Consider the following 26,516-nt stretch of genomic DNA (forward strand, 5'->3'; position numbering starts at 1 on the left):
TCTTTATTTAATAAAACTGAGTAATAAACATGATAATAACACTATAAGTTCTTGTTTGGATGCTTTAAAAATTTTACTACGACATTTATTATTTCAATTTGTAAGTTCAGCGTTATGGTTTTATTTAGACAGTGTTGATGCTACGTTGACATTTAAATCGTCTTCCCCCCAAAACTACACCCTCATCAATATGGTAGTGCCTCTAAACACCAGGCAAAATGCATGTGTCCTCAATTTCCTTTACCTCAACTTGAGAGTGCGTCACGGACACATCACCACAACTCACACAGACACCCTTGACTCCTAATTGATCAGTTGGCAGGAGGCAATCCTCGGTATAAGTGGTCTAATGGCGTGTCTGCCTTTAGCAGCCGAGGATGTCACAATTAATCGAAAGCCCTGTTCAGCATCCAGTCCAGACGAGCTGTCGTGGTGACTCTCGCTGAGAGAGCGAGCCGAGCCTCTCTCGCTGGTGGGGGGGGGGGGTGAAAACCAGCTGCTATCCATCACCGGCCATGGGCTACTGATTAAGGAGGAGGAGGGGGATGTCGGCGACTCAAAGCTGTCAACATCACTAGCGCCTTGGGTGGTACGGCGGGGAAGTAGCGGTGGTGGGGGAAACCTCCCTTACCTCCCCACTCTCCCCACCATCGCTCCGCGGCTCCGCAGCTCAGAACGTAGCTAGCCGTCGACACGTTCGGTTCTGCAGCACTCTCGAGCATACTGGATACAGTGGTTAAATATCTTCGTTGTTTAGTGTAGTTTTGTTTAAGTGTAGTGTTTTATTTGTGACTGTCTGTTCGCTTCCCAATGGTTGTGCTGGAAAGTGGAATCATGAGTTCGGGCAGTAACCAGTACCTACAGCCCGACTACCTGTCTCCGCTACCGACTACGGTAACTATTTTGCTATATTATAATAATCTCACCCCCCCCCCCTATTCAAAATCACACAAAATTGAAGTTTGAAATGCAATATTTAAATTTTACTGTAAATTGTTTTAATACTTACAAAAACTTAACCAAGTACCGTGAGTGACACGTAACTTATAAAAGTAACAACCCGCTGCTTGGTTATTTACAGTGTTTAATATACCAAAAATTATCTGATTAAATAGTTTGACATTCAAAATTACATTAAAAGGTACCTCGTGATATTTAACTAACTCTAATATAATTAATTTATACCTAAATAAGTTATAAATTAATACTAACATCAAAGTAATCCAAATTGTATAGTATTTAGGCCTACAAACACTCTACTACTGTAATAACAGAAATATAGTAGGAGTTAAATTTTAACCATTTATACTTTTACCTGATTACCTGATTACCTGATTACCTGATTACCTTCCTCTTCACCAAGACCAGCTTTGCCGGATAGGTTGTGTCAATAGTTTGTGTCTTTAGCATGGATTTAAAATATATAGATTTATTTAATCTCGACTTCCAGTTTTTAACTTGCTAATTTTTCGTGCGTCACAAACTAATAGTTAACACATCTAGGCATATCTCTTGTTCGGATTGAAAAATAAAAATTTTATGGAAAATAATAGAATGTTTTATTGTACTCACCAACAAATTAAAAAAAAACCTTTATTAGTAGCCTCTGAAAAAAACAAGTTATAGAATTTTATTTAAATACACTAAAAAGGGGTGTTCATGTCTTGAACCAGGGTTGCTAATTCTGGAATAATGACTTTGTTTATAAAAAAAAATTATATTATATTTTTTTTAGTGAACACATTTAGTTAAACGTAAATAAGTATATTTTTTAGTTTTTGACAAAACTACAATATTAAAACTTTTTAGTTAAAGCTATAAAAATGTTTGTTATTATAATATTAAAAATAATTTTAGAGAATAGAAAATTTTCATTATTAAATACTTTAAAACGAATATAGAATCAAATGACTTGTTTCGCAATTGCGCGCAGAGTTGAGCGGCGGTCGTCGGGAAAGTTGGCCCGGCGGAGCCTGGTATCTTGGGCCAACCGTGTGCCGCGCCGCGCCTGCCTCGGCAAGCACCATCCGTCGACATACAGTATTGTAAACTGGGAAACTGTTAAGGGGAGCACGCTGTGAGTTAGGCCACAATGCTAATTATATGGGGTAACAAGCTTCTATATCGGTACCATTATCTCAGAAAATATATGAGATATTGATCTGAAATTTTTTTTGGTGCTTCTATACATATAAACAAGTAAAACCATGCAAAATAATTAATTTATGGCAAATAGTAAAAAAAAAATATTATTAAAAAAATTGTATATACATTTTTTCATTATTTTTTTATGAAAATAAAAATATTTATACCATTTATAATGAAGATAATATTACATAGTTGCATCATTCTACTCACCAAACTACCAGGAACAACTGGTGAAAATTTCAAGTCTCTACTCATAATGGTTTCCATAGAAACGGTACCTAAACACTAAAAAACAGAAGTTTCGGGAAATTGAACTTAAACACGAACACGAATAGGCCTACTGTCACTAGTGCACTAGAAACCTCCTGGCAAGTACTCCTCTAAACTTGTGTTTCCCAAACTTTCTAATCCTAGGCATTTTGATGAAAAACTAGGCCTAATTTACTTGAAAGTAACGACAAAACAAAACTAAACACCAAATGGAAATGAATAAAATGCTAACAACAACAATCAACAATCATTGGGACAGACGACAGATGTAAACATTAGGTGTAAACAAACAAAGCAGAAGGCCAGCTGATAATCTGTAAATATTCAGTGCTACCAACAGCACAAATGAAATACTCCTTAGTGTTTACTTGTTATACTATATATCAAATTTACTTAGATAGTTAGATGGTTACTATTTGTGTGAAAACAATGAGCATCTCAGGAGAGCACGCTAGTAGGCCTAGCGCCAAACATGTGTAAACATTATTTAATTGTTTTATTTAGCTGAAAATATACAAGTTATGTATATAGTGTTATATATTTTCTTAAACAGCATAAAACGGGCAATAAATTTAAAGCATTTTCAAAAAATCAATTTTTTTTACCCATCTCACGGCATGCTCCCCTTAAAAGAAACTGAACTTACGTAATAAGAATACTGCAATTATTTCTATTGCAAAATATTTTAAGAAGAAGAGGTTTAAAAATAAATCTTAATTAGTTAAGTCTTTTGTGATTGTGATTGACACAAACTTTAAATATTTAGTATTTAAAATATGCCTACAAATTTTAACCGTCAATATTTTTGTAGTTAAAACTTTTTGATCGTATTTAAAAGTACTTTAAATACAGTAATAATATTATGGTATTTATTGATTTAATCGGAAATTACATATTTTAAAACTATTTACTAACTGGTAGGCCATACTACTTTAATGATCAAATGTTTTTTACTTTTTTCTGTAGTAAATGAAACATTAACACTTAATATGAAGTATAATCAATTCTTTGTTTTGGTGATAAGATGATAATTAACTGTTGGATTAAAATTTTATTTCTTGGAATGTTATTCTAGACTTTGGTGATTGGACAATCTTTAAAATTTAAATTAAATGGTAATGGACCTTAATCTTTTTTTGATACTGCTCTACCATATGGTAATACATTTAGAACATTTACCAAATAAAATTATTTTAATGAAAAAATTTCATTCATTGGAAGAGTATCAAAAACGCGACTAAAAATGAAATTTTTTTGTAATTTTTCAATTAAGGTTTGAATTATTTACTATAAACAATATTTAGTTTACTTTCCATTGAACTACATTTGGATGTCTAGACATCTCAAACACCCCCTCCCCCTTCCCATTGAAAAAAGGACAACGGCTAACCCAAAATATTATTTCCATTTTTTTTTTTATTCAAACCTTGGTTCTCAGAAGAATATGTCTATCATGGATTAGGGTTTAATTTTTTTTTTATATGTTCCAGTTGGATGCCAAGAAGAGCCCCCTGGCGCTGCTAGCCCAGACATGCAGTCAGATTGGTGCCGACAACCCACCTTCCAAACCTCTGCTGTCTGCTCTGGACAAGCCCAAGAAGCCATCATCAGAGCGCCACAGCCCCGCCAGTGGCAGCAAACCTGCAGCTCCAGAGCCCCCCAAGACCCAGGAGCCCCGCCTAGCCTTCAAACCCTATGAGAACAATGTTCTGACCCGCAAGGCCGAGACCCCCAGACCATCTTCCAAGGGACACGAGTCTGCAGAAGAAAAGAGGAAAACCCCGAGTCGCAAGTCATCCAGTCCCCACGATAAATCTTCCCCAGCCCCTGCGACTGAGACCAAGTCAGTGTCCCCGGCCAACAGTGGAGCCAGCCCCATCATCAGGTCCGGGCTGGAGATTCTTCAGGGTCATCCTAAAGACATGCCTCTGGGAACCTTCAAACCTTCTATGGCATCTTTCTCTGGACTCGGAGGTTGCTGTCCTCCAGGACTGGAAGCGTCCAATCCGGCTTTCCGTCCACCCTTCGCCGGAGGACCGTTCTCCCCTCACCACGCTGCCATGTTGGCTGGATTCCCCTCGGCCCCTGGACCCTACGTCAGCTACGCCCGAGTCAAGACCGCAGCGGGAGGTGAAGCCCTGGTGCCCGTGTGTAAGGACCCGTACTGCACCGGTTGTCAACTGAGTATGCACAGTGCGCTGTTGGGAGGGGGTACCTGTCCTAGTGGTTGTACACAGTGTGATCACCAAAAATACAATCTAGCAGCCGCGGCAGCTCTGTCGGGTTTAGTTCCACCTCCTCACCCATTCTCTTACCAGTCATTGGGTCGACCTTACGTGTGCAATTGGATTGCAGGAGAATCGTACTGTGGAAAGCGGTTTACAACATCGGATGAACTTCTACAGCATTTAAGAACACACACCGCCTCTGCTGAGACTGCCTCACTGCTGAACCCTCTCCGCTACCCCAATCCTCCGCTCAGTCCTCTGTCTGCGGCTCGTTACCATCCGTACTCCAAGCCTGGACTACCAGGGTCTCTCGGTGCCTCTCCCTTCTCAGCGTTCAACCCCACCCTAGGACCCTACTACTCGCCCTACGCCCTCTACGGCCAGAGGTTAGGAGCTGCTGCCGTCCACCCTTGAACATAAGTGCCCGTCGAGCTTCTGTGATACTTCGTCCTTGCACAGTAAAACTGAGTCTTTTCCGTTATGACCAAACTCATAAAAATAATCTTCTATTTAATTTTGCACCGCCATATTGCTATGTTATGTTTAAAGAGTGGTGCCCAAAATTTCAGTAATTTAATCTATAGCCTAGAATTTGTTTATTTTCAAATTTGTTTAATATATAAAGTAGCCTGATAGAACCTAAGTTTCGCTCCTAACAGAGAAGACTCCTTTGCTCTCGCCCAAAGATATCGTTTGGTTGGTTGTTTGTGTGATGTGATAGACTAGTGAACAGAACGATTATGATAATGATATGTCGTGATTGGTAAAACTGTCAAATGGATCTTGTTATTTGGTAAATATTTTCTCAATACTGTCGAGATTATTTTGTAACTATTGTACATATTATAAATACGTTTATCTATACTGTTGAGTTCTATCTCTGCTTTATTAAACTGAAATGTTGTTTTGAAACATGTCTTTTTAATAACCTTTAACTCGCCTAAACTTATGTTTAAAATTTAGAAATTACAGATAAACCAAATTAATTTACTGGATAAGTTTAAAAATTTTCAAGAGATTAATTTATTGATTGGGAAAGCAAAATATTATTTTGATTTAGTAATGAGTTATTTGTAATAAATTAAAATAACTTGATTATTTATGCTTTTGAGACTGACTAAAAGTGAGAAAAATATATGGCTGGATGAAAAGTGATTTGCAAGAAAAATCTAACTGGATGCTTAAACATCTTGTATTTAGATAAAATATCCAATCTTCTATTAGTGCATACATACGTACTTGTTAAAAAATTTCCAATATATCAAATCTTTAATTTGATCATACGAGCTTGGTAAAAAATGAATATGGAGCATTAAAAAAATTGTTTCAGTATAAGCACTAATAATCCTATCAAAAGCTAGTGCTGTGTAAAGAAAGGCAAGTAAAATCAATGATCAATTACAGTAGGTCAATTTTAACATCATACTCACGTTGGATACCTATTTCATGACCATGGTTAAAAGTTATGAGTACTAAAACCATCCACTAGAAGCTGGCTCTCAAAAATTAAACGCTCTAATTGAAAATCAAATAAAAAAAAAAGGAATTTTCAAGGTAATAAGATGTACAAAGAACTACTTTGACCAATTCGAGCCAAAAAGGTCTGGAGAAATGTGGACCATTTCTCTTCCAATTATTTGGGTTAATCATAATCCCAATAAAAATTTATACTTGGATTGAAGTTTGCTTATGCCCAAATGTTAACACTACTCAATTCACTTATCAAAATCGTAAACTGAATGGAAAAGATTGTGAGATCCAGCCACTATATACAAGTTTTTTTATTCAATGGCCAAAGTTACCCAATCTTGTTTAAGCACCCTAATAAATATACTCGTTAGAACATTTTATCATAGACAAAACATCTCCTTTAGATTTTATAGATAAATCCCGGCTTGGTACATTTTATCCAGTTATCTTTTTACGGACACATTTGCATATTTTTATGGCAAAACTACCTCTGGTGGATATTAGGAAGGAGAATTATGATGGATATCGCTGTATTATAATGCGTTTTGTGTTAACACTATAGTTTTATATCCCCCACAAGATTGCATTTAACTGGAAGATAGATCATTGCTTTATGCTCTACCTAACAGATATGGAGCATAACCATATCAATAGCCTACAAAAAGACCACAAGAAGTGAAAATTTTAAATATCCATTAAAGATTACGCTCAAGTGAAAAAATCAATAATAACCATAAAATACTTGCTTTGAATGCTTTGAAACATGTTATCTACCATGTTTAAATGTTTGTCAAGCACAATAAACAACTGCCGATACCGTCATAAATACAGTAGGTCTACTTATGAGGAAAACTGGTATATTCTAAAATCTAAAGTAACTATTTTATTTGATAAAATTATTGGGAAAATGCAATTCATTGTACATGCAAGCACAAAGTACAAACATGAACAGAAATAGTAGACTACACTTGCTCTGTAATAGATTAAATTAAATACATTTACTTTATCTCCTTATTGTATATGGATATAGTATTGTCTTCGTCAAAATGTTCTGGTTTGAATTTTGAGTCCACCTGAACCCAAACAGTTGTTTTTACTTTCTCCCTATAATGAAGAAAGTTTTATTTTCGTAAAAAAATGAGTTTGAGGCTCTGGGTGGATATATAAGTTTTGTCCCCCCCCCCCCCATAGACAGCAGAAAAGTGGGTTTTGAAGTGATGTTTATGTGTGTGTGTGTGTGTCCGTCTTTATGACAGAATGTTTACAGAGCTACAGACCACTTTTGATATTCGATTTTCATTAAATTTGTTATCAAAATCCATAGAATCTGGCGTTTTTCATTTTTTCCATGTTAGTGGTGAATTTTAAATAAAACCCCCCAAAAAAATAAATTTTATCGAAAACAGTCTGCCGATTTTGATTAAGTTTATTATGTTATAGTCCTTGAAATTCTAAAGAAAATGGTTCAACACACATTACTGTAATGTAAAAATTATGGCTCTAAAGTTATTGTAACTGACGTGATTTTCCCATTTAAAAACCATAAAGAACAAAAAATCTAAATTTTCAAAAAAAGCTCAGCTGATTTTGACTAAAGCATAGTATTTTCTTCTTCTTCTTCTATTGCTGTAAAAAAATACGGAGAGTTATCGCAAATTTTGTGATTCTACCCCTAAAATGCCATACTTTCTTCCACCTTGCCTAATATAAGGGTTGCCGGCAAGCTAATGGGAGAAAGTGTGTGTCAGATTATACCTTAAGTTAAGTAAGTATGTGTCTGTGTGTATCTGTATGTGTACAGAGCTGAGACAACATCCCTGGGGTCAGTTATTTTATGTAATTTTTCATGTGGGTGCTAATCCATGGTATCTCTAGTCATTTTTTAATTGTGATCCTCCCATACAACCCTATAACATAACGGCAAATATTTAGTTTCTCAAAACTCAACTAAACAACTGCACGAACCACCATCCGCTTCTCAACAGTGTTGCATCGTTGAGAGTGTGATATGCGCTGTTGCTGCTGGCAGTGTGGCAACACTGGTTATTTATGACAGCTGTCACGCCGTGATTAATTCTTCCCGCTAGAAGGTAATGAACAGCTGACAGGCTCTCTAGTTGATAGTGGCTGTCGTTCTAGCATGTCTCGTTAGGGGAACTGCCAGGATATAAATATTCTGTCATTACCCTCAGGATATACAAAATGTGACTGGAAAACCTCTTGTCGGATCTCGTTGGGTAGGTGAGATATTTTATCCTCGGGCTGACCTGGTAGAGCAAACGTTGGGATTGGTGAAACGTGTTTCGCGAGTCTCAGGATTTGTGTTCCTTAATATACCAATTAAGTGTATTGGATCTCGTCACTTGACTTGTGTTTGTGTTGGTAATTGTCAAGTAGGCTACCTAATCAAATCAACATTATGGTTGAAATTTGAGAGGGATATTTTACCTTAAAACAAAACTTCTTTCTTTTAAGTGTAGACTGGTTTAGGTTATTCATTGGAAACTGATTTTATATTAAACAAGTTACGTAATTTGAATGGTTTTTTTGTTTTTATTTTCATAACCTTTACACTTTTAATTAAACATCTAGATGTTGGCAGTATTGGTTTTTGGTTTATCGTTGAGTGTTGAGACATTCACTATTAAAAATCAAACTAAAATTTCAATGTGCGGACTGCTCGGACTTCGGTTCGATACAGCATCGTTCCCATCGAAGATACGCTTTTGTTCTAAAGCAAGAAGATCGATTGGAATCACCCCTGCAACTACGAGGAAGGCTGGCTCCGACACTGTGCGGTGAGCACACCACCTGCTTCAACTGCCTGAGCAAATCTTGGCTTTAGGCATCACTCATAAAGCTTCCCTGCCGTGTCTAGCATGCATAGAGGTCTGTGGGAAGACGGAGTTTGGGAGCTCCTTTGCCCTTGGATATCAGCACAAGGCAAGGGATTGGACCTTCTAACCCAGACGAAGCTAGCCTTCCAACAAACAGTGGTTGTATATCTTCAGCGGAAGACCTCTAAAGTTCCGACCATTTGCGTTAGGTACTTCTCTTGGGATTCCATCGGGACCTTGGGCTCTGCAGCAGCGCAGAGTTATTGCATTTGACAGTGATTGCTCACTGAACATGGGTATTTGTTACAGAGCACAGCAAAGTCTTCATGCGGCCTGATCCGTTTGCCTGGAAACGTCATTTGCATCGACGATCTCCTTCAACTGGACAGTGCTCAGGGTTAGCTGATTGGGCACTGAGACGTCTAATACCAATACTGACAATACTTTACAGTAAACTTTCAAATTATTTTTAATAATCATCAAACATAGCTTGTATTTTGATCCACACGTGGAGATACAAAGCTATATTGAAAAAAAAAACTGTTTTAGGCACAATAGACTTTCTAGTCATCCATCATCTGAATTTAATAAGTGTTAGTTATTAGTCTTCCGTTTGGAAATCACCTCTTAAAACATATTTTTGGTCCTTCGAGCCGGATTATAACGAATTCTTCAATGACCGTCAAACAGAGCTTGCATTCATGTACGTAGACAAGACACAAGGAGGAACACCGAACCCTTTCCTCCAGTAGCCGGTGTGGGTGGCCTTCGAGGTCACAGCCCCCGATACAATGGCCAATCATACAAGACAACAAGTGGCTGAAGGGTCGATCAGTGATCTGTGTGAGGTCTTGAGGAGAACAATACCCCAAAACACGGCTGTGACGTGACGGACAGGTTCATTCAAGGCGTGCGCCGTGCGCCGGACAGCAGACATTGTCGACGGGTAAGAGCCCGTGAACTGGCTAATCCCCTTCATTAAGGAGGTTGTCATTTCCTAGGTATTGTGGACGGTTCGTTGCCCCCAAGCTGTATTTCACCTGTCACTCGGTGTCCACGGTGCTGGAAGGATTCTGAGCTTGATTAACGATCTTGTTAGTAAAATGGGACATTAGTGAAAAGTAGCTAAATTCAGACAGAGCTACATAAGCAAATCCTTAAAACACTGGAAAGAACATACTTTTGGCAAGAAGAATTAAGTGGTTGCATTTATTAAAACACTTTGGCTCACTGAGAGTCAAGAATTCACCTTCACAACTTGAGGGAGACTTTAGGATGGTGGAGTGTGGTTCATAATCTATTTTCCACAAGATCAGCTTATATTAGAAGTAAAATGTTATTGATTTGTTAGTATATACTCAATTTCAAGAGAAAGTTCAGAGAAATTCCACCGCTGAATTATGTATGAAAAAGTGGTATAATAGGGATTTGTCAACAACATATGATTTCTTAACACACATGGTTTATGTTATTGTTTTATAATGTTTATGTTTGTGTTTATATATTTTTTCATTCAGTCAAATGGTTGAATAAAATAGGTTGTACATTCTCTTGTATCATGTTTATTATATAATTTAAGGACTTGATAACTGGCGACGAGGAAAACCAATGGAGTCAACTGACATTACATCACATTTAAACAGTTACAAAAGGATAAGAACGTCAATCAAGGCACAATTGACTAAATTAACAAACATAAACATTATAAAACAATAACATAAACCATGTGTGTTAAGAAATCATATGTTGTTGACAAATCCTTATTAATCCTCCCCCTCAAATTTACACGGACGAATGTGGTTAATGTGCCTTCTCCAAACCTGCCCATCGTCCATCTCGATTTGATAATGCACCAATCCTGCGCAATTTCGGAAAAGACAGGAAGTGGAAATTTGGAAACATAAGAAGGAGAGAAGGATTGGTGCATTATCAAATCGAGATGAACGATGGGCAGGTTTGGAGAAGGCACATTAACCACATTCGGCCGTGTAAATTTGAGGTGGAGGATTAATAAGGATTTGTCAACAACATATGATTTCTTAACACACATGGTTTATGTTATTGTTTTATAATGTTTATGTTTGTGTTTATATATTTTTTCATTCAGTCAAATGGTTGAATAAAATAGGTTGTACATTCTCTTGTATCATGTTTATTATATAATTTAAGGACTTGATATGGTAGACACTCTAAAATCATAGAAGTTCAAAGCTTGAGCAATCACTATCTGAGAGATTAAATGTTTGTGCCAAAATGAAGGTCGAGGGAACGGTGAGCCGTAATCAGTCAAAACTATATGATTCTGTATTTAAGTATTATCTGAATAGGTGTCAATTAATTGTGAGAACAGTTTTAGTAAACGAATCTCTTCAAGAACTTCCACAATGGTAAGCATTTCATACCATGTTGCACTTTCCATTTTACTGTCACATAAGGAAGTGTAACACTTTTTTTTGTAAATGTCTCAAAAAACCTCAACGACAGAATGATAATTGATTTGAACTTTCTAGAGTTATAAATAATTAAACAAATTCTGTCACAGAAAAGGGGACTAAACTTGAAACATGGTAATATCTTCTACAAGTCGCACCACGACAAGCAAATAACTCCATCAACTGCAAGTAACATTAAATTCAATTGCATAGCCAGAGTATACAACAGTTTATCTTCACCTAAACATAATATCAAGATAGAAGTAGAATAATGCGTTCAGAATGTAACATTGTTTCAACGTTGTTATCGAGAGCATTCCCTTCATAGTCTGGTTCACCTACTTTATCATCAGTTATAAACCTGTCAGCATTACTTGCATTATCAACCACAGTTGTTTAGCAGTTATTGTGATTGTGATTTACCAGCAATATTTTTCAAAATGAGAGCTAAATTAATATATGACCGTACTATCAGTTTATTTTTCCACCCTGTTGTCTCCAGGAAAAGAAATCATAAATTCAGATTTCGATGGTTGTAGCAAATTTCCTTACAGGGAAGGGGTTATTACCGCAAGTGACTAGACCCGGGACCAACTGTTTGCTTTTTCATTTTTATCCACCCAGAGGCCAAAACACTATTAGCTCATACTTAAATACAGATGTGTACCTTAACATGAAAAATATACAAAATGTAGGGCCTATTATGATGGTTTCTTAAACTTAGGATAAGGGGAGCGGTTAATTCGTCTAGTTGTACAGCGTGGTTCCTCGGTTCCATTAGGTATCAGGTTCGAATCCTACCAAACACCAATGGATTTTGTTTTAAGTTATAAGGCCTCGACCTCTAGGTCTGGCCTCAAATGATGTAAAAAACAATCCCGGGCTAGAGCCTTGAAAAAAATCAGCCTATGCCTAGAGGTACGCATCATCACACTATCATAAAACCACTGGTAATTAGCGGGAGTCGAACCCTAATTCTTAGGGCCAAAGCCCTGCGCTCCACCACTAAACTAGCTCTTTGAACATAATGCATCCCTTCCTTGTCAGTTATCCCTCATTTGACAGCCAAGGCGAGATTTACCTGTAAATCAACCCCGCTAATCCGTCTGTCTGTAAATAGGCTAGGTTTGTCGGCACGGCCACTGAGAGGGGGGGGGGGGTACAATTTATAGGGTAGGTCCCCCAAGTGAGCGCTATACGTCCTGTAGGGTGGTTTATGGGGTGAACACGGCGCTCAAATGAAATATGCCAGCCTTCATGTATAATTCACCGGCCGCCGTATTTCATTGCCGTCTTGCCCTATATTTTTGTTAACAGCAGCATTAATAGCATTATCCGGGACTTTAATCTCACTGGATAATTCCCCTCAGTGTTTGCCAAACTTGTTCGCAGACAATCTCTTAAGCTTTCCGAATTTATTTTCCCACTCTCCGATTTAATCTTTGGTCCTGAGATATGAGTGGTACAATACATTGTTTCCTGCGCTTCTCCAGGCTTTGGTCGTATAATAAAACGCTTTGTTTGAATTATACCGCTTTTTAGGTTCACATTTCTATTGTTTTACTTGTGATAGGGTTTCACTTGATTTGGCTGTTTCAAATCCCTTCAAAGATGAAAAACGTTAGGGTAAAACTGCGATTATTTTAAATTAATTATAACCTAAATTTATTTTTTATTATTATGTCGTGATTGGTATTTTTGCGTTGTCGGTAAGGGAATGACCTAATGGTAGTTCTAAATGGGGGCCACAGCGGATAAATCTTCTAATATTTATTTAACATAAAATACACGGCTATTTAATATATGTTTAAATATAAATTTAAACAAAGATTTCAACATAAAAATGTAAATGTGTTAAGTTTTTGGACCCAGTTCTAAATGTTAAAATGGCTTTAAAGGTAACCAAACTTCTTTAAAAATGCTAATTTTTATAAGTGTAGTATTTGTGCACCCCGGTCAGCCCCCTGTCAAGATCCTAGAACTGCCACTGAACAAATCTTTTTTTTTAATAGCACAACTTATTATATTGGCCAATGACCAATACTCACCTGGATGAATTGATCTTGTAATAGAACCAGTGATCTTCAGAGATGAAGATCTGTCAGAAATGATTTATTGAATTACTGACTTAAATTATGACATATCTTCTAATTTATAGGCATCACCTACAGTAGACCAAACATGAAACACCTTCTTGAACGTACCCAACGCAAAAGCACAAAGAAAAATGTAAAGGGTGTAGCAAAGAGCACAAGGGCCTAGATTTTTTAGGATTTTTTGAGAGGATAGCAGGCTTACCTGAATGGGAAAGAGTCCAAACTGGCACAGGAAACACAAAACAAAACTTTACACTATATACACAAAACATTAGAATATTTCACTGTCACTGACAGCATTTTCAACTAAGGAAGAGGAAGAGATAGTTTTCTAGATGTCCAAAATGGTGGCCAGTGAGTTGTTGAGTCAGTGTTGCCAATAGTATGAATTCAAAAAACACAGTTTCAGTTTATCTTTTATGCACTATATATCCACTAACCAATCCACTTCAATATCCAACCCAACTAGCAGGCTTACATATTTATTCATATATATATAGTGCATAAAAGATAAACTGAAACTGTGTTTTTTGAATTCATACTATTGGCAACACTGACTCAACAACTCACTGGCCACCATTTTGGACATCTAGAAAACTATCTCTTCCTCTTCCTTAGTTGAAAATGCTGTCAGTGACAGTGAAATATTCTAATGTTTTGTGTATATAGTGTAAAGTTTTGTTTTGTGTTTCCTGTGCCAGTTTGGACTCTTTCCCATTCAGGTAAGCCTGCTATCCTCTCAAAAAATCCTAAAAAAAGAAAAATGTAAGTTATACGTCGGAAAATTTAAAATTTGCGAATGTTAATAAGCGAAAATGTGTATATCTACAGTAATCTACCGTACTACAAAGCGAGATAGAATAGTAGAACATGGATTCTCAAAAAGAATTAAACCTATATGAAAATTGCAGGAATATTACAAGTATCAAATCGACAGATCAGCACGTAGAAGGAGACATATAGAGGGAATTACATCAATATGATCACTGAGCACGGAGCGCCCCTTACAGCGAGTCAGCGGAAAAAGTCAGCTTAATGCGTCGTTTCCATCAGCGGCGACAGACATCATAAATAACATGCTGAGGATACGACCAGACAATCGCACACTCGATACTTCTCCAGGCGAATATCCGCATCCGACCACGGTCCCAGCATTTGTCATCCCTTACACTCTGGCTCAACCCTTAGTGTGAGGGCCGTGATCATTTAGCGTGAAGGGTTGTTTGTAATACTGTATTACTTTTGTCACTCCTGCATAGGGGGGCGCTGGTCTAGTGTTTCAAATTCAAATTCAAATATATTTATTTAGGATGTTACAAGCATGGCCTCGCCAAGTTTACAAAACTTGTCAGCGAGGACCAATAGATTCAAAAAAATGACAAACAAAGTTTACAGATTTTTCTTTTTTACTTTTGTTTTGTTTTCTGAGTACAATGAATTAATTACGAAAAACTAGTTCTAAGGCGGTTCGTGGCAGGCACTTATTAATAACAAGAGTGTTTTGGCAGCTTAGAGCGCTGTATTTCGGTTCCAGAGGTCCCGGGTTAAAATCCCGCCCAATCACCAATGGACTTTATCCATGTGATAATGCCGCAATTCCTAGGTCTAGCCTGAAGTAATGTGAAAAACAATCCGGGCTCATGCCTAGCGTCCTAGGAAAAAAACAGTTGTAGTGTTCAATTTAGTGTGGAAACATAGCGTGTTTTCCTAACTGTAAATACATGGCTGCGGGGTTGATTATTTGCTACAACAATCTTGTATTTTTAGTGTTTATAGAAAGAAAATATGAGATGTTTCCGTACGTTTCCGTAGTGAAAGTATGGTGTTTCATTACGTAGCCTATATCATAGACTAAGGAGAATTAAACTCCTTAGTCTATGCCTATACCTATATCATAGATAAGAAATGTCATACTTATAATCCGTACTTCCTCGACTTTTGTATTTATGTATCAGCAAAGACAATTTTAATGTTAGTTCCGTCCGCTAGAGTAGTGTTTTTTTCATTTTGTTTCTCGTTATTCCATTTATTTATAACATCGTTTAACCAAACTAAACGATTTAATCATGAAGATACTAACACCCAGTGTGACCAACCAAGGTATGAGAAGTCTTCTTGTTTTTGGTTAGTTTATAGTTTATAGTTTTGGTTAGTTCAATATCTGACGTGACAGGCAAAATAACAAAATAAAACCGAAAGCGCATGTTCATTAAACCGAAATCGAACATAATAATGGTCATTTTGGTTTGCTCTTATATTTTTAGCTAGGTACTCATAACTGTCAATCATATTACATCATATGACTATATTTTTGCCTTAATTCTTAGAAAAAGTCATAACGTCAAGTGGTAGAGAGGTCTTGTTAAACTTTACATCTTTTTTAGTCTTTAATACATAGCCTAAATTTTTAATTTGAAACAATTACGTTATCAACAGCAATACAAACCGTAATTCCATCCTACACACTTACAGACAAGAGGTCTTCATAAAACGTCGTACACCTTAACACCACCTAAATCAGGAGCGCACAGCAGTTCCCTGATGGATGACACCGGCGCTCCCATTGTCGCCTTGCCTTTATGCGCTCCCACTCGGGTTTTGTCATCTAATGGTGCAGCTAGCTCCATCAGTCACTGCTCTTACGCTGAATTAAAATCTCGCACTTGGGAGCAAAAACGATTGACTCCGGTTATCTCCTGTAGGGCATTTCCTCCGATCCCCTTCTTGATTTATTTCTTCGCAGCTTTCTCGGATGAGAAGCGCCGAGCGGATCCAGATGGCAGTGATTTGCGTTTTGATTGAAAAGATTTATCTTAAATAATGTAAGTTGTATGTAATCCCCACTTTCACTCTCCCCCATTCTTCGAGCTATCCATAAAACTATAATTTGGGACCAAAAAGACTTGAAACAAAATTTTCTGTTGATTGTCTTTGTCGTTCAAAATCACCGTTTAGTTTTATATATTTTTCAGTCTAATAGAAAGAATATTAAATGTTATGTAGTATTTTGTAAAGGGGCAACAGATACAACTGTTCGAAATCACTAGAGCATACTTTGGGAAGGTTGGTATGTTTGGCAAGATGCAATAAGTTGTACATTAGGGTATGCCTGCCTATACTATGGTATGGTATATGTATACCTTAATATTGTTTCTTTGAAAGCTATTTTTCAAATGCAACCTTTATTAAATTTTTCTATTTGAGGTATGATTAATTTATCAGTCAATGCGTGAAGTAAGAGTAAATAAATAACCCTCAAAAACTGTTTTTATAACAATCACACAAAATACTCCGCGAAGAGTCGTGATTCTCACAAAATTGCTATGATTTTAGATTTTTCGAAAGTTTACCTCGATTGATTAATTTGGTGGTTATGCATATCAATGACCTAGACACTACAAAATGAAAGTGAGTCTGGTTGACATACAGTGCTTTTACGTTGAAGAAATGATACATTATAATTACACTTTTTATAGTTAAAATAATTTTTAAGGGACGATTGTTGGTAAACAGTTTTGACTCTAGACACCACGGAGATCGGGAATTTCGCTCTCCGTGTTTTCCACCACAATCTACACGCCGCAGACCCGCGACAGATACAGATGATGTCAAGGAAGACACGGTGTCCAGGTAGACCGCCGCAGCCGTTAACGCATTAATCCCGACCCTACACTCTACAGCAAGCGCCAATCTCGCCCTACGATAAATCCAGCCCTCACAATAGCCACACTTCATCACCGCTCCTATTCAAACGCGGCCGCAAAAAACACCACTGTCTTGTTAAATTACCTCCATATTTCTACCTTGACACTCCCATATGCCCCATCCATTATCATCGACGGGCCGGAGTTTTCGCCCCATTTATTTATCAAATAAACCATTTTCCGAGCGCCGACCCTTTGTAGTACTTGTCCCCGGTTGGGGCGCGTCCCGCGTAATTCCTATCTTGACAGCTTCGGGTTCAAATCTGTGTAATGGATTGGCGTTTTGTGGTATTGCTGTAAAAAAGTGTCCTTGTATTTTGAAACCCATAGATGTAAGGTTAGAATCAGTTACTAAGGACCAGAACCGAAAATGTACAGAAAAAAGTGAAGGTGTGTTTTTATTTCAAAAATTCTCTGAAAAACATAAAAATAATCAGACCTAGATCCCGAGTTTGGTTTTATGATCCCTTCCAAACCCCAAACAAAGTGGGAACAGTTGACATTCCTCATGTGGTTATAACAAATTCACAAATAAAGTAACAATCTCGATTAAATTCAGTAAGCAAATCTGCCTTTGAATAATGTATAAATGTCGACTGTATGAATGTATAGAATGTATAGGTGTCGACTTCATACTTCAAACAACCAAGACTAGCCTAAAGACAGCTCGATTATTAATTCATTGACAATTTTAAAAATCTTCATTTTCATTTAAATGTCATTTATTGTGGTGTATAGAACAGAGCTTCAGTTTAAGCATGTACACTGGAATGGAGGATTGCCTCCCAGCAAAAGGTGCGTATTTAAATTTAATTTTATGAATTTTTTCTTAGGATATTAACTACGCTACATTTCGATAGGTTCAAAAAACTCCTCCCGTTTTCACATTTACCTATTTTCCCTAACCTGCCTAACCTTTACGAAAGTCCAAGGATGGACAGAGGATAACATACTACTCAGCCTAGAGTACTCTGGCCCGTATTTCCCGTCGGCCCATACCATCCAAGTCGCCCCTAGGACCGTCGTAACTCACTTCACTCGCCCGTGACGCCAAAGTTTCGCGGCTCGCTGGCTTTATATGACACGGTTTAGCCACCCTGTGTAAACGGTTTTGTTTATTGTTTCCCGTTGTAAATTACAGGCTCCAAAACGGGACGCGGACCTTTACGGTGACTTTTATTCTCGTCTCGGCTCTTGGTCCGTATGAATATGAATAGTTCTCTGCGAGGATTGGAGGGTCTTACGTGAATTAACGAGGGGTAATTTGTTTAAGGGATAGTCACGTGCGCTTGTATTTGCATGATATTCGAGAGAGAAAATATTTTATGTTTTGATTTTGCTTCACCCCGACTTATATAGATAATATTTTTTTCCTACAGTCACCCGACAAAGTGGGGTTCCTTGCAATGATTATAGTACAGAAATCTGCTAATTGCTGCATTTACTTACTTTCCCACACACTTTTTACTTTGTCGCACAGTTTTTACTTTGACGCACAGCATTCTAACCAAACAACACAAATCAACGTGCTTTTATTATGCACGTAGCCTACTCCGTGTACGGTTGGAAATAAGTTTGCAACACTTAAATAGGCCCTGTACTAAAACTACGATCAGCTGGTGCAGCGTTTCCCATTTCGTGAAATGTTTGGATTTAACCCAACATAAAAACGTGTTGTACAGTGTTTGAAAGACTAATTATCTATATGCTTTATAGTAACTGTAGGAAAAAAAATGTGTAACGCGAGTGCAAACTGCATTTGCTGCACTCGAGAAACTTTCCACACTCGCGCACGACTCGGGCGTAAACATTTCCCTCGTGTGCAGCATCATAAAACACATTGACGTATACCAACTGTTATTACATCATTATCATCCGATACAAGTTTTGGTAAATATTTATATGATTTCCCGAAGAATCGAACAATTTATAGCTTAAGTGACGTGCCTTGAACTTAAAGCATAGGCTAGACATTTAATTTTATTAATATGATACGTTTTAAAAGATGTTATAAATTTAAACTATCTTTACGAACATGTAAGGTATCTATCGGGTAGGCTGACTCTAGTTATCTAGTTATCCCTAAGTCTTCGAGTGCTAGAATTTCGAATAAAATTAATTTATTTTTTATTGTGTGTTTCAATAAACTACACCTTTACGATTAAGCAGACTCCCATATATCACCACTGTTACTGTAACATATCAATCGAACTAATTTTAACACACATATAACTCTTATGTATTCCTTGCGAATGTTATTTAAAAGAAATACATACAATCATGACACTTGATTAATGCTTGAGACAAGACAGTCTCATAACACTACAGAATCCAAAACTTTCAATCTTTCTCCGTCATTACTACCGTATCGACTCACTCCAGGGCTACCGGAGTCCATTTATCAGTGAAGCCAAGTGAAGTGTGTTGAGTGTAGAGAAGCATTGAGTTGTTTGTCCCCAGATAAGACCGAGACGTGGCGATCTCTTCCGAAATAAATTACGAGGTTGGCAGCAGTGGCAGCAGGTCATCTATCACTTCCGCTACAAGTCTCAGCTTCCGGTGTCGACCACCACCGTCGTAGTCCTGCCACCCCACATCATCCCCCTCCTTATAGCGTTTGCTTACTGCATACCAACATTGGAATATTCCCGCATGGAGTGTGAAAAACAAAAGTATACGTAATTAAGAAACTGATCTAACATAATGAGAGATGTAATCAACAAATATACTGACATACACTAGCAGAGGTAGGCTGAATCAAAGTTTTCAGATAGTGTGTGGCAAAAAGCAAGATTTTTACAGGATTAATGTTTCTGTTAGAATACATGTAGGAGATAATAATAGAATAATGTAGGATAATACATAGACATATACTAGAGAAGGAAATCTTGTTTAACAGCAGTTTAATTGAACAAAATTTACCAAACAAATCATACGTGTTTTCAAACAAGTTTTTAAGTTTACTCAGTTTGTAAATTTAACTAAGTTTATTTTCAATATACAGTAGTTAACCCTTATTTTTTGCAATATCAACCTTGTACAACATACATAATTAGGAGTTTTTGTTTTAAGCCTGTCTAAAAACACAACATTGATATGTTTGTTATCAGTTAGCAAATTAGATAAGAAACAAACCTTGCTAGGCACAATAAGTTATTCTGGAGCAGAATACTTTTCCGGAGTCCAAGTCAAGATACATAACGGATATCATTTAACACATTAATTTACTCTGTAGTGTCGACAATGGGGTTCCAAAGAAAATATTGGACATTGGCATTTCCTGTTAGGTTTTGAACAGTTCCCGTTAGAATTTTCTAAAACCACCCGTTATGACCTGGAAGGGTCAGGATGTAGCTCAGGATTCCATAGAGTTATGAATGAATGTAAGTTATTTAGTGTTGAGTTTTGAACGACTAATACTTGGAAGGACACGGTTTGGGATTATTTCCGCAATAGGTTAACCACCCCTAGGCTAACGGACTCTCGCGTTGTTTTTGGGGTCAGTATTGTTTCCAATAGGCCTAGTTATAATTCTACAATCATATTAAAGTAACTACATACATATACATGCCCCTATAGGTAAATCGATTTCAATAAATATAAAGTCAATGTCAATGTAAAAATAAACGATGGAGCAATCCTGCCTACTTAGCAAAAACCCCATTGATTTATATTACTTTGATCCAACAACAGATCTGGTTTAAAGAAATCAGTGCTTGGTCTATTGATTTTCTACAATGTGGACATTTGTCTCATACCATTGGCATTGGATATTGAAGTATTCCTATCATAATGGACCAGCTTTAGCAAATTTTTTAACAAACAGATCATAGTTGATTGAGCTTCTCACACGTTAACAGTATAATATTACATTTCCTCCCTTATATTGTCTTACCTTGTATAGTTCGTGTGACATTGAAGATTATATAATTTACGACAAATTGTCTTGTTTGGTTTGGTTACTAAGTTGATGAATTGAACAGAAATCAGTAGTTTATCTGTACACTTTATATGTGGCTCAATTCAAGTACGTTAACTTTTATCCCAAAACTCTACAACCATAGGAATTAAATTTCTAGTTTCATCCACAGTCAATGAGCATATTTATTAAATTCACTAATCACCTAAGTTTCTACAGTACATTCTGGGATACCAATTTCACCATTCTCAGTTTGAAAGTGCGAGTAACAATTCTCCGCTGGTTTCCTTCATCTGAGACGGAGTCTGCGTCTGTGTAATATACGGCCGTGGTTTATAGCAGTGGAGCGAGCTAAGCCATAAATCCAGTGTAGGTTTGCCTATGCCTTATGATTTACTACTGTCCGGCCCCCTTCCTAACCTTTAAATTACTATTGACATTAATAACTTGTTTGGTATAACTTATTGGTCATTACACATACTGGTCGGCTCGGACACCTCTCTCGTCCCGGAGTAATTAAAGTGGTAATTTATGTTTGACTGTTTGGCGGTCTCGATTCGTTCGGCTCGTAAATAATCTGTTTATAATTCTACTTGAAGCCAAGACTGTGGTATTGTACTTTGTAGTGAAATACAACGTCGTAACTTTAACGTTCCAATACACTGGAAACAGTAAATGTACAAGTGTTCATATATATTCTCTTGCATTTGTATACAGTACATTCTACAATCTTAAATCAGAAAATTTAACTGTATATGGTAGATTAGATGTAACGATTGTTCATTGTAATTTAAGCCCCCTGCAACGGATACAGACGACGATCTAAAGCTATATGATAGCTCAGTGTTGTACTCGTAATTTGTGTAAGCTGGGGTTTCTTGAAAAAAGGCCTGATTTAATGTCGATAGAGTAAGAATATTGGATCTAAAATATCTTATATTTTACTTTATGTATACCAAGAAACAGAATGCCAACATTTTATAATCAACAACTTAACTTCCTTCGATTCTAAGTTGTAGGACTATTAGTAACGTTAATTAGGTTTTGTCTCTTCACATTGACATAATATGAGACTAGACTATCTTTTACATGTTTAAAATGTTACCTGACACTTAATTTTCCTGGGAATGCTCAAGTGAATATACGCAGTCAATCGTAAGCTATATCAAGCCATAGACAAAATTTAATTCTTTTTGTCTATGATCAAGCGTAAAATATTCTACGCTTCCCGATTTCACAGAAGATTTGTTGAAAGCGAGGTTATGTTTTGAAATGAGCAGCAATCAGCTGTTAAATAATTAAAGGCGTGCAGTGAGCATGAATATTGCATGCCGCTCACTGCGAACATGCCGAGGCAAGGTGGAAAGCTGTGACTGCCGACTGCATGTTGCATCTAATCTCTCATGTTCTAGTTATTATGTTATATAACCTATACACATATAAGTGACCGGGATTAATCACATAACCAAGTGTTATCGTTCGGACAGCTATCTGAAGAAACATGTTAACATTAACAGTGATTTATAGCTGGTTTTATGGCTTGATAGTGCGGACCCCGGCCTTCGCTGTAGTTTATGACTTCATAAAAACCGAATCAACACAAAGTTCAGTTAATAAATAGCCTGAGCGTTCATTAGAAAACATGAGTGGGCTGTGGTTGTTTATGCGCTTGAGTTTAATACGGTTTATACTGTTGGCTAAGTTAATAATTTTATCGTAGTTTGAAATGTATTTATGTTCACACAATACTGTACATCAATTCTTGCCTTCTGAAATTACTTGATGGAACACCTCTAAATTGTTCTGTTGTGTATTGGAAATTAGTTTTCCCAAAATACAAAGATGTTTTCTAATTGCATAGTGATATATGTGATTTATTTTGTATTATACAAGCTTGAACATTTACTTTTTCAATAAAACCCTTTTACTCTTTTAGCTTCAGTTGACATTTAAAAATATACCAATAAACTAAAATTCTCCTGCATCATCTTAAGCTGTTATAGAACACGAGTATAAGGGAAACCCGTGATAAATACTACATGTTGTAGTTTCTTATGTAAAATATGTCTGACTGTTCGTTATCGGGTTCCGGACAACGACCTATTTTGTAGAAGAGGAATTTTATAACACGGTGTAACACTAAATGTTGGGTGGTTTGTATGGGAAAAACTTTACTGTAAATGTAGTTCTGAAAAATTGAGGGCTTATGGACTCACTATGATATTCTTTTGGTGTCATCTTCGTTCCCTAGGCGAACTAGCTTGCACACTCTTCCTACTACTAGCATTGAATTTACTGTATGATATATTCAATGCTACTAGTAATATCAATTTGTTTAAATAAACCAACCTGTTTTTGCATGATCCAGTAGTTGTTTATTATTCTCCAACTAGTTTCTATTTATAAGTTTTTTTAGGTGTTAGATGATATCATGACCACTTAGTAAGGAATTCAACGGAGGGAAATTCAAAAGATGAGATAAAACGATTGCGACATACTCATAAAAAATGCAAAACCAGCTGTTCCACAATAAGTAACAATTGGATTACATAGAAGCAAGTTTACCAATTAATCTTCATTCAATGTCATCCAGATGCTATGGTAAAACACGAGGCTAGCGAGTGATAAAGCTAAAGACATTAGTTAAAGTAAAATTGTTAATTTCAATTAATCTATTCACAAGGTAATTTTCGTCTACTACTTAATAATCTTTTATCTATTTTTAATTTTCAACAGTTACTGTAAAAATATCAATACATACTATCCAAAGCAGCGTACCATCGAACAGATAACAAGAATTCACATGTTGAATACACTCTTTATCTGTACAATCCAACTCTAACAAGAATGACAACTTTGACAGTCCGTCAGACTTGTATTTATCCAGAGCAATTGGTCGGCTAGCTGTCGAGCTGTCTGCGAAGTGTTGTGACAAGTGAAGTTGAAGTTGAAGTGTGAAGTTGGAAGTTGAGTGCTGGCCACAAGAACACATCGAGACATCGACCACCTGCTTGTGATGAAAATCATCTGGAGACTTTGCCTCACACGTGAGCACTGAAATAGACACTGCATCCACTACCATATATCTACATCTATGTCTACATATACAGCTGATTGTAGAACTACGTATTCACCAACATATCCAACTTCACATAACATTATCACCCACATCTCTACAATTACATCTACAACTACCTGAAAATATCCAGAACTTCATCAAATACTTCAATATCAACATGTTCAACTACTATATGTTTGTATAAATACACAACCGCTTGTCCAACTACATCTACATCTACAACTACTACAGTTTTATATACAACTCCATCATTAAATAGAACTATAACTCTATGCACTCTACAGTACTGAGTGCTGTGCTGCATTGTTAAACGAAAGATACACCAAAAACCTCTAAAAGTATAAGTTTCGTGCAGATGTTGAAACTGTAGATTAGTTTTAGAATGGTTTTAGATTAGATGGTGTTGAAGCCCAAAGAAATAAATATAGTTTTGACGGATGGCTGCGAATGATGAACATAGAATAAACAGAGATGTCTACCCTAGTACCCTAACACCAATGCTAGTACCAATAAGAATTTCGTACACTGATATATAAAGACGTAAAAGCAAATTTAATGTATTCAAATTCCTATAAAAATAACTGTTGACAGGAAGTTAATGGCCTTACAGCTCAAAAATGCCAACAATTCACATGGAAAACAATTACTGAACAATGTCAAGTCTCATTATAAACACATTGTGTTTGTAGCTACTAAATAGCCTAGAACACAACACAACTAGTTCAAGTCCAACACAAATCCAGTTAACCTATTAAGGTTGCAAATGTCCTAAGAACGTAAGGAATTGTCAACACGTCGTGTACAGTTTGGTCTATATCCCCAGGTCAGATAAACACTCTTCAATCTTATTGGTAACAAATAGCCAGAAAATATTAAGAAATGTGATCTCCAAGTGTTGTAGCACAAGCACAGACGTAGGGTTTGGACGGTTCCCCGCGGCGGTGTGGAGGACTGGAGGTAGTGACAGGCTAACACTGCCTCTATAATTACACTGTCAGTCTGTCGCTGTCACTGTCGCTCCTTCATTTACTCGCCTCCCTGTTGGTTTAGCAACTCCACAGGATATTGTGGCTTGTTGATCAGAGCTATAATTTTTATGTCTCACCTTCACTTACTAGGACGCTAGGTTCTAGCTTGAGAAACTGTTGTACAGTACCTACACATTACTTCAGGTTATTCATATGGGGCTATATACAGACTTAAACTTTTATCACTTAGATAAAATACATTGGTGACTGGCGGTATTTGAACCCTGGACCTTGGGTTCCAAAGCCTTGCGCTCTACCACTAGACCAGCTCGCTTCGCAGACTAATGGAATTAAGGTATTTCTTGGTAATCATCAAATGTGTTTCCAATCGTCCAACTGTGTTGGACAAAAGATTGTAAGGATAAGAGGGAAGTTATATTAACTACATTAACTTGTTTTAAGATCAATTATAAATGTGTTTACTGTAACTTCAAATAGTTTTGCAATACGCATTGTTTTAGTATATAAACCACCCTTTTATGAACCTATGAAATAAGTGGAATCGATATTTAGTGAACACTTTGATTTCCAAATCAGATAATTTTTAATGTATGCGAAATTGGTTGGAATTGTAATACTCAATCTTTCAGAAGTAAAACTGAGTTTAAGTGGTATTAGATCTTAGTCAGAAACAAACACCCACATGTAACTCGACAATCTTCGTCTTATAATACTCAACATATGTGTTGGCGTTCTAGTCTAATCTAATCTATTTGGTTAAAGCCGGGTTTTCCTAGGCGCGGAGTCGGCCAGCGGAGAGCGGACAACGGAGAGCGGACTCAGCTTGTCTTAGGTAATTTAATGTTACTGTTTTCCTAGCAGCGGAGCGGAATGCCATGTTAATTTCAATTCCGCTCTCCGTTGTCCGCTCTCCGCTGGCCGACTCCGCGTCTAGGAAAACCCAGCTTAACGAAGATTTTTAAATTACCATAAATATAGAACCAACCAAGCTATCAGTGGCGTCGTAGTTATTTGATTTGTTCATTGGACTAAACCTCACAGAGCCTTCTTCTGTATTCTTTATATTTATCTTACCAGGTGGCATGACAGTGAAGTGAACAAATACAAGGCTTTCTTTGGTCGTTACTTTTACATCAGTGCACCGCCACCTAAACAGAAGACGAAATAAATTACTTTGTTTATGTAATTTTCTATCGATCAAGTAGACCTTCTAGCCAAATTTAATTATATCTCAACGATCGTACAACTCCACAGAAGCCCAACACAATGGCTGCCAATCGCAGCGAATAAGCCACTCCAAAACCAATTCTCTTTTCAAATGTCAAACGTCTCCAGTGGGCGTGA

General features: G+C 36.9%; 1 protein-coding gene across 1 annotated transcript; it reads left to right on the top strand.

Annotated features, from left to right (window-relative positions):
• Nucleotides 1-695: 695 nt before the first annotated feature.
• On the top strand, nucleotides 696-5,558 carry LOC128989699 (zinc finger protein Noc-like). The gene is made up of 2 exons (XM_054411700.1): nucleotides 696-894; nucleotides 3,909-5,558. The coding sequence occupies exons 1-2, from the start codon at nucleotides 811-813 to the stop codon at nucleotides 5,058-5,060; spliced, it is 1,236 nt and encodes a 411-aa protein (XP_054267675.1). The 5' UTR covers nucleotides 696-810; the 3' UTR covers nucleotides 5,061-5,558.
• The last annotated feature ends 20,958 nt before the right edge of the window (nucleotides 5,559-26,516 follow it).

The sequence above is a fragment of the Macrosteles quadrilineatus genome, unplaced genomic scaffold (assembly GCF_028750875.1).
Source record: "Macrosteles quadrilineatus isolate MER2022 unplaced genomic scaffold, UCM_ALF_1.0 Scaffold_3__2_contigs__length_128488019, whole genome shotgun sequence".
NCBI classification, from domain to species: Eukaryota; Metazoa; Arthropoda; class Insecta; order Hemiptera; family Cicadellidae; genus Macrosteles; species Macrosteles quadrilineatus.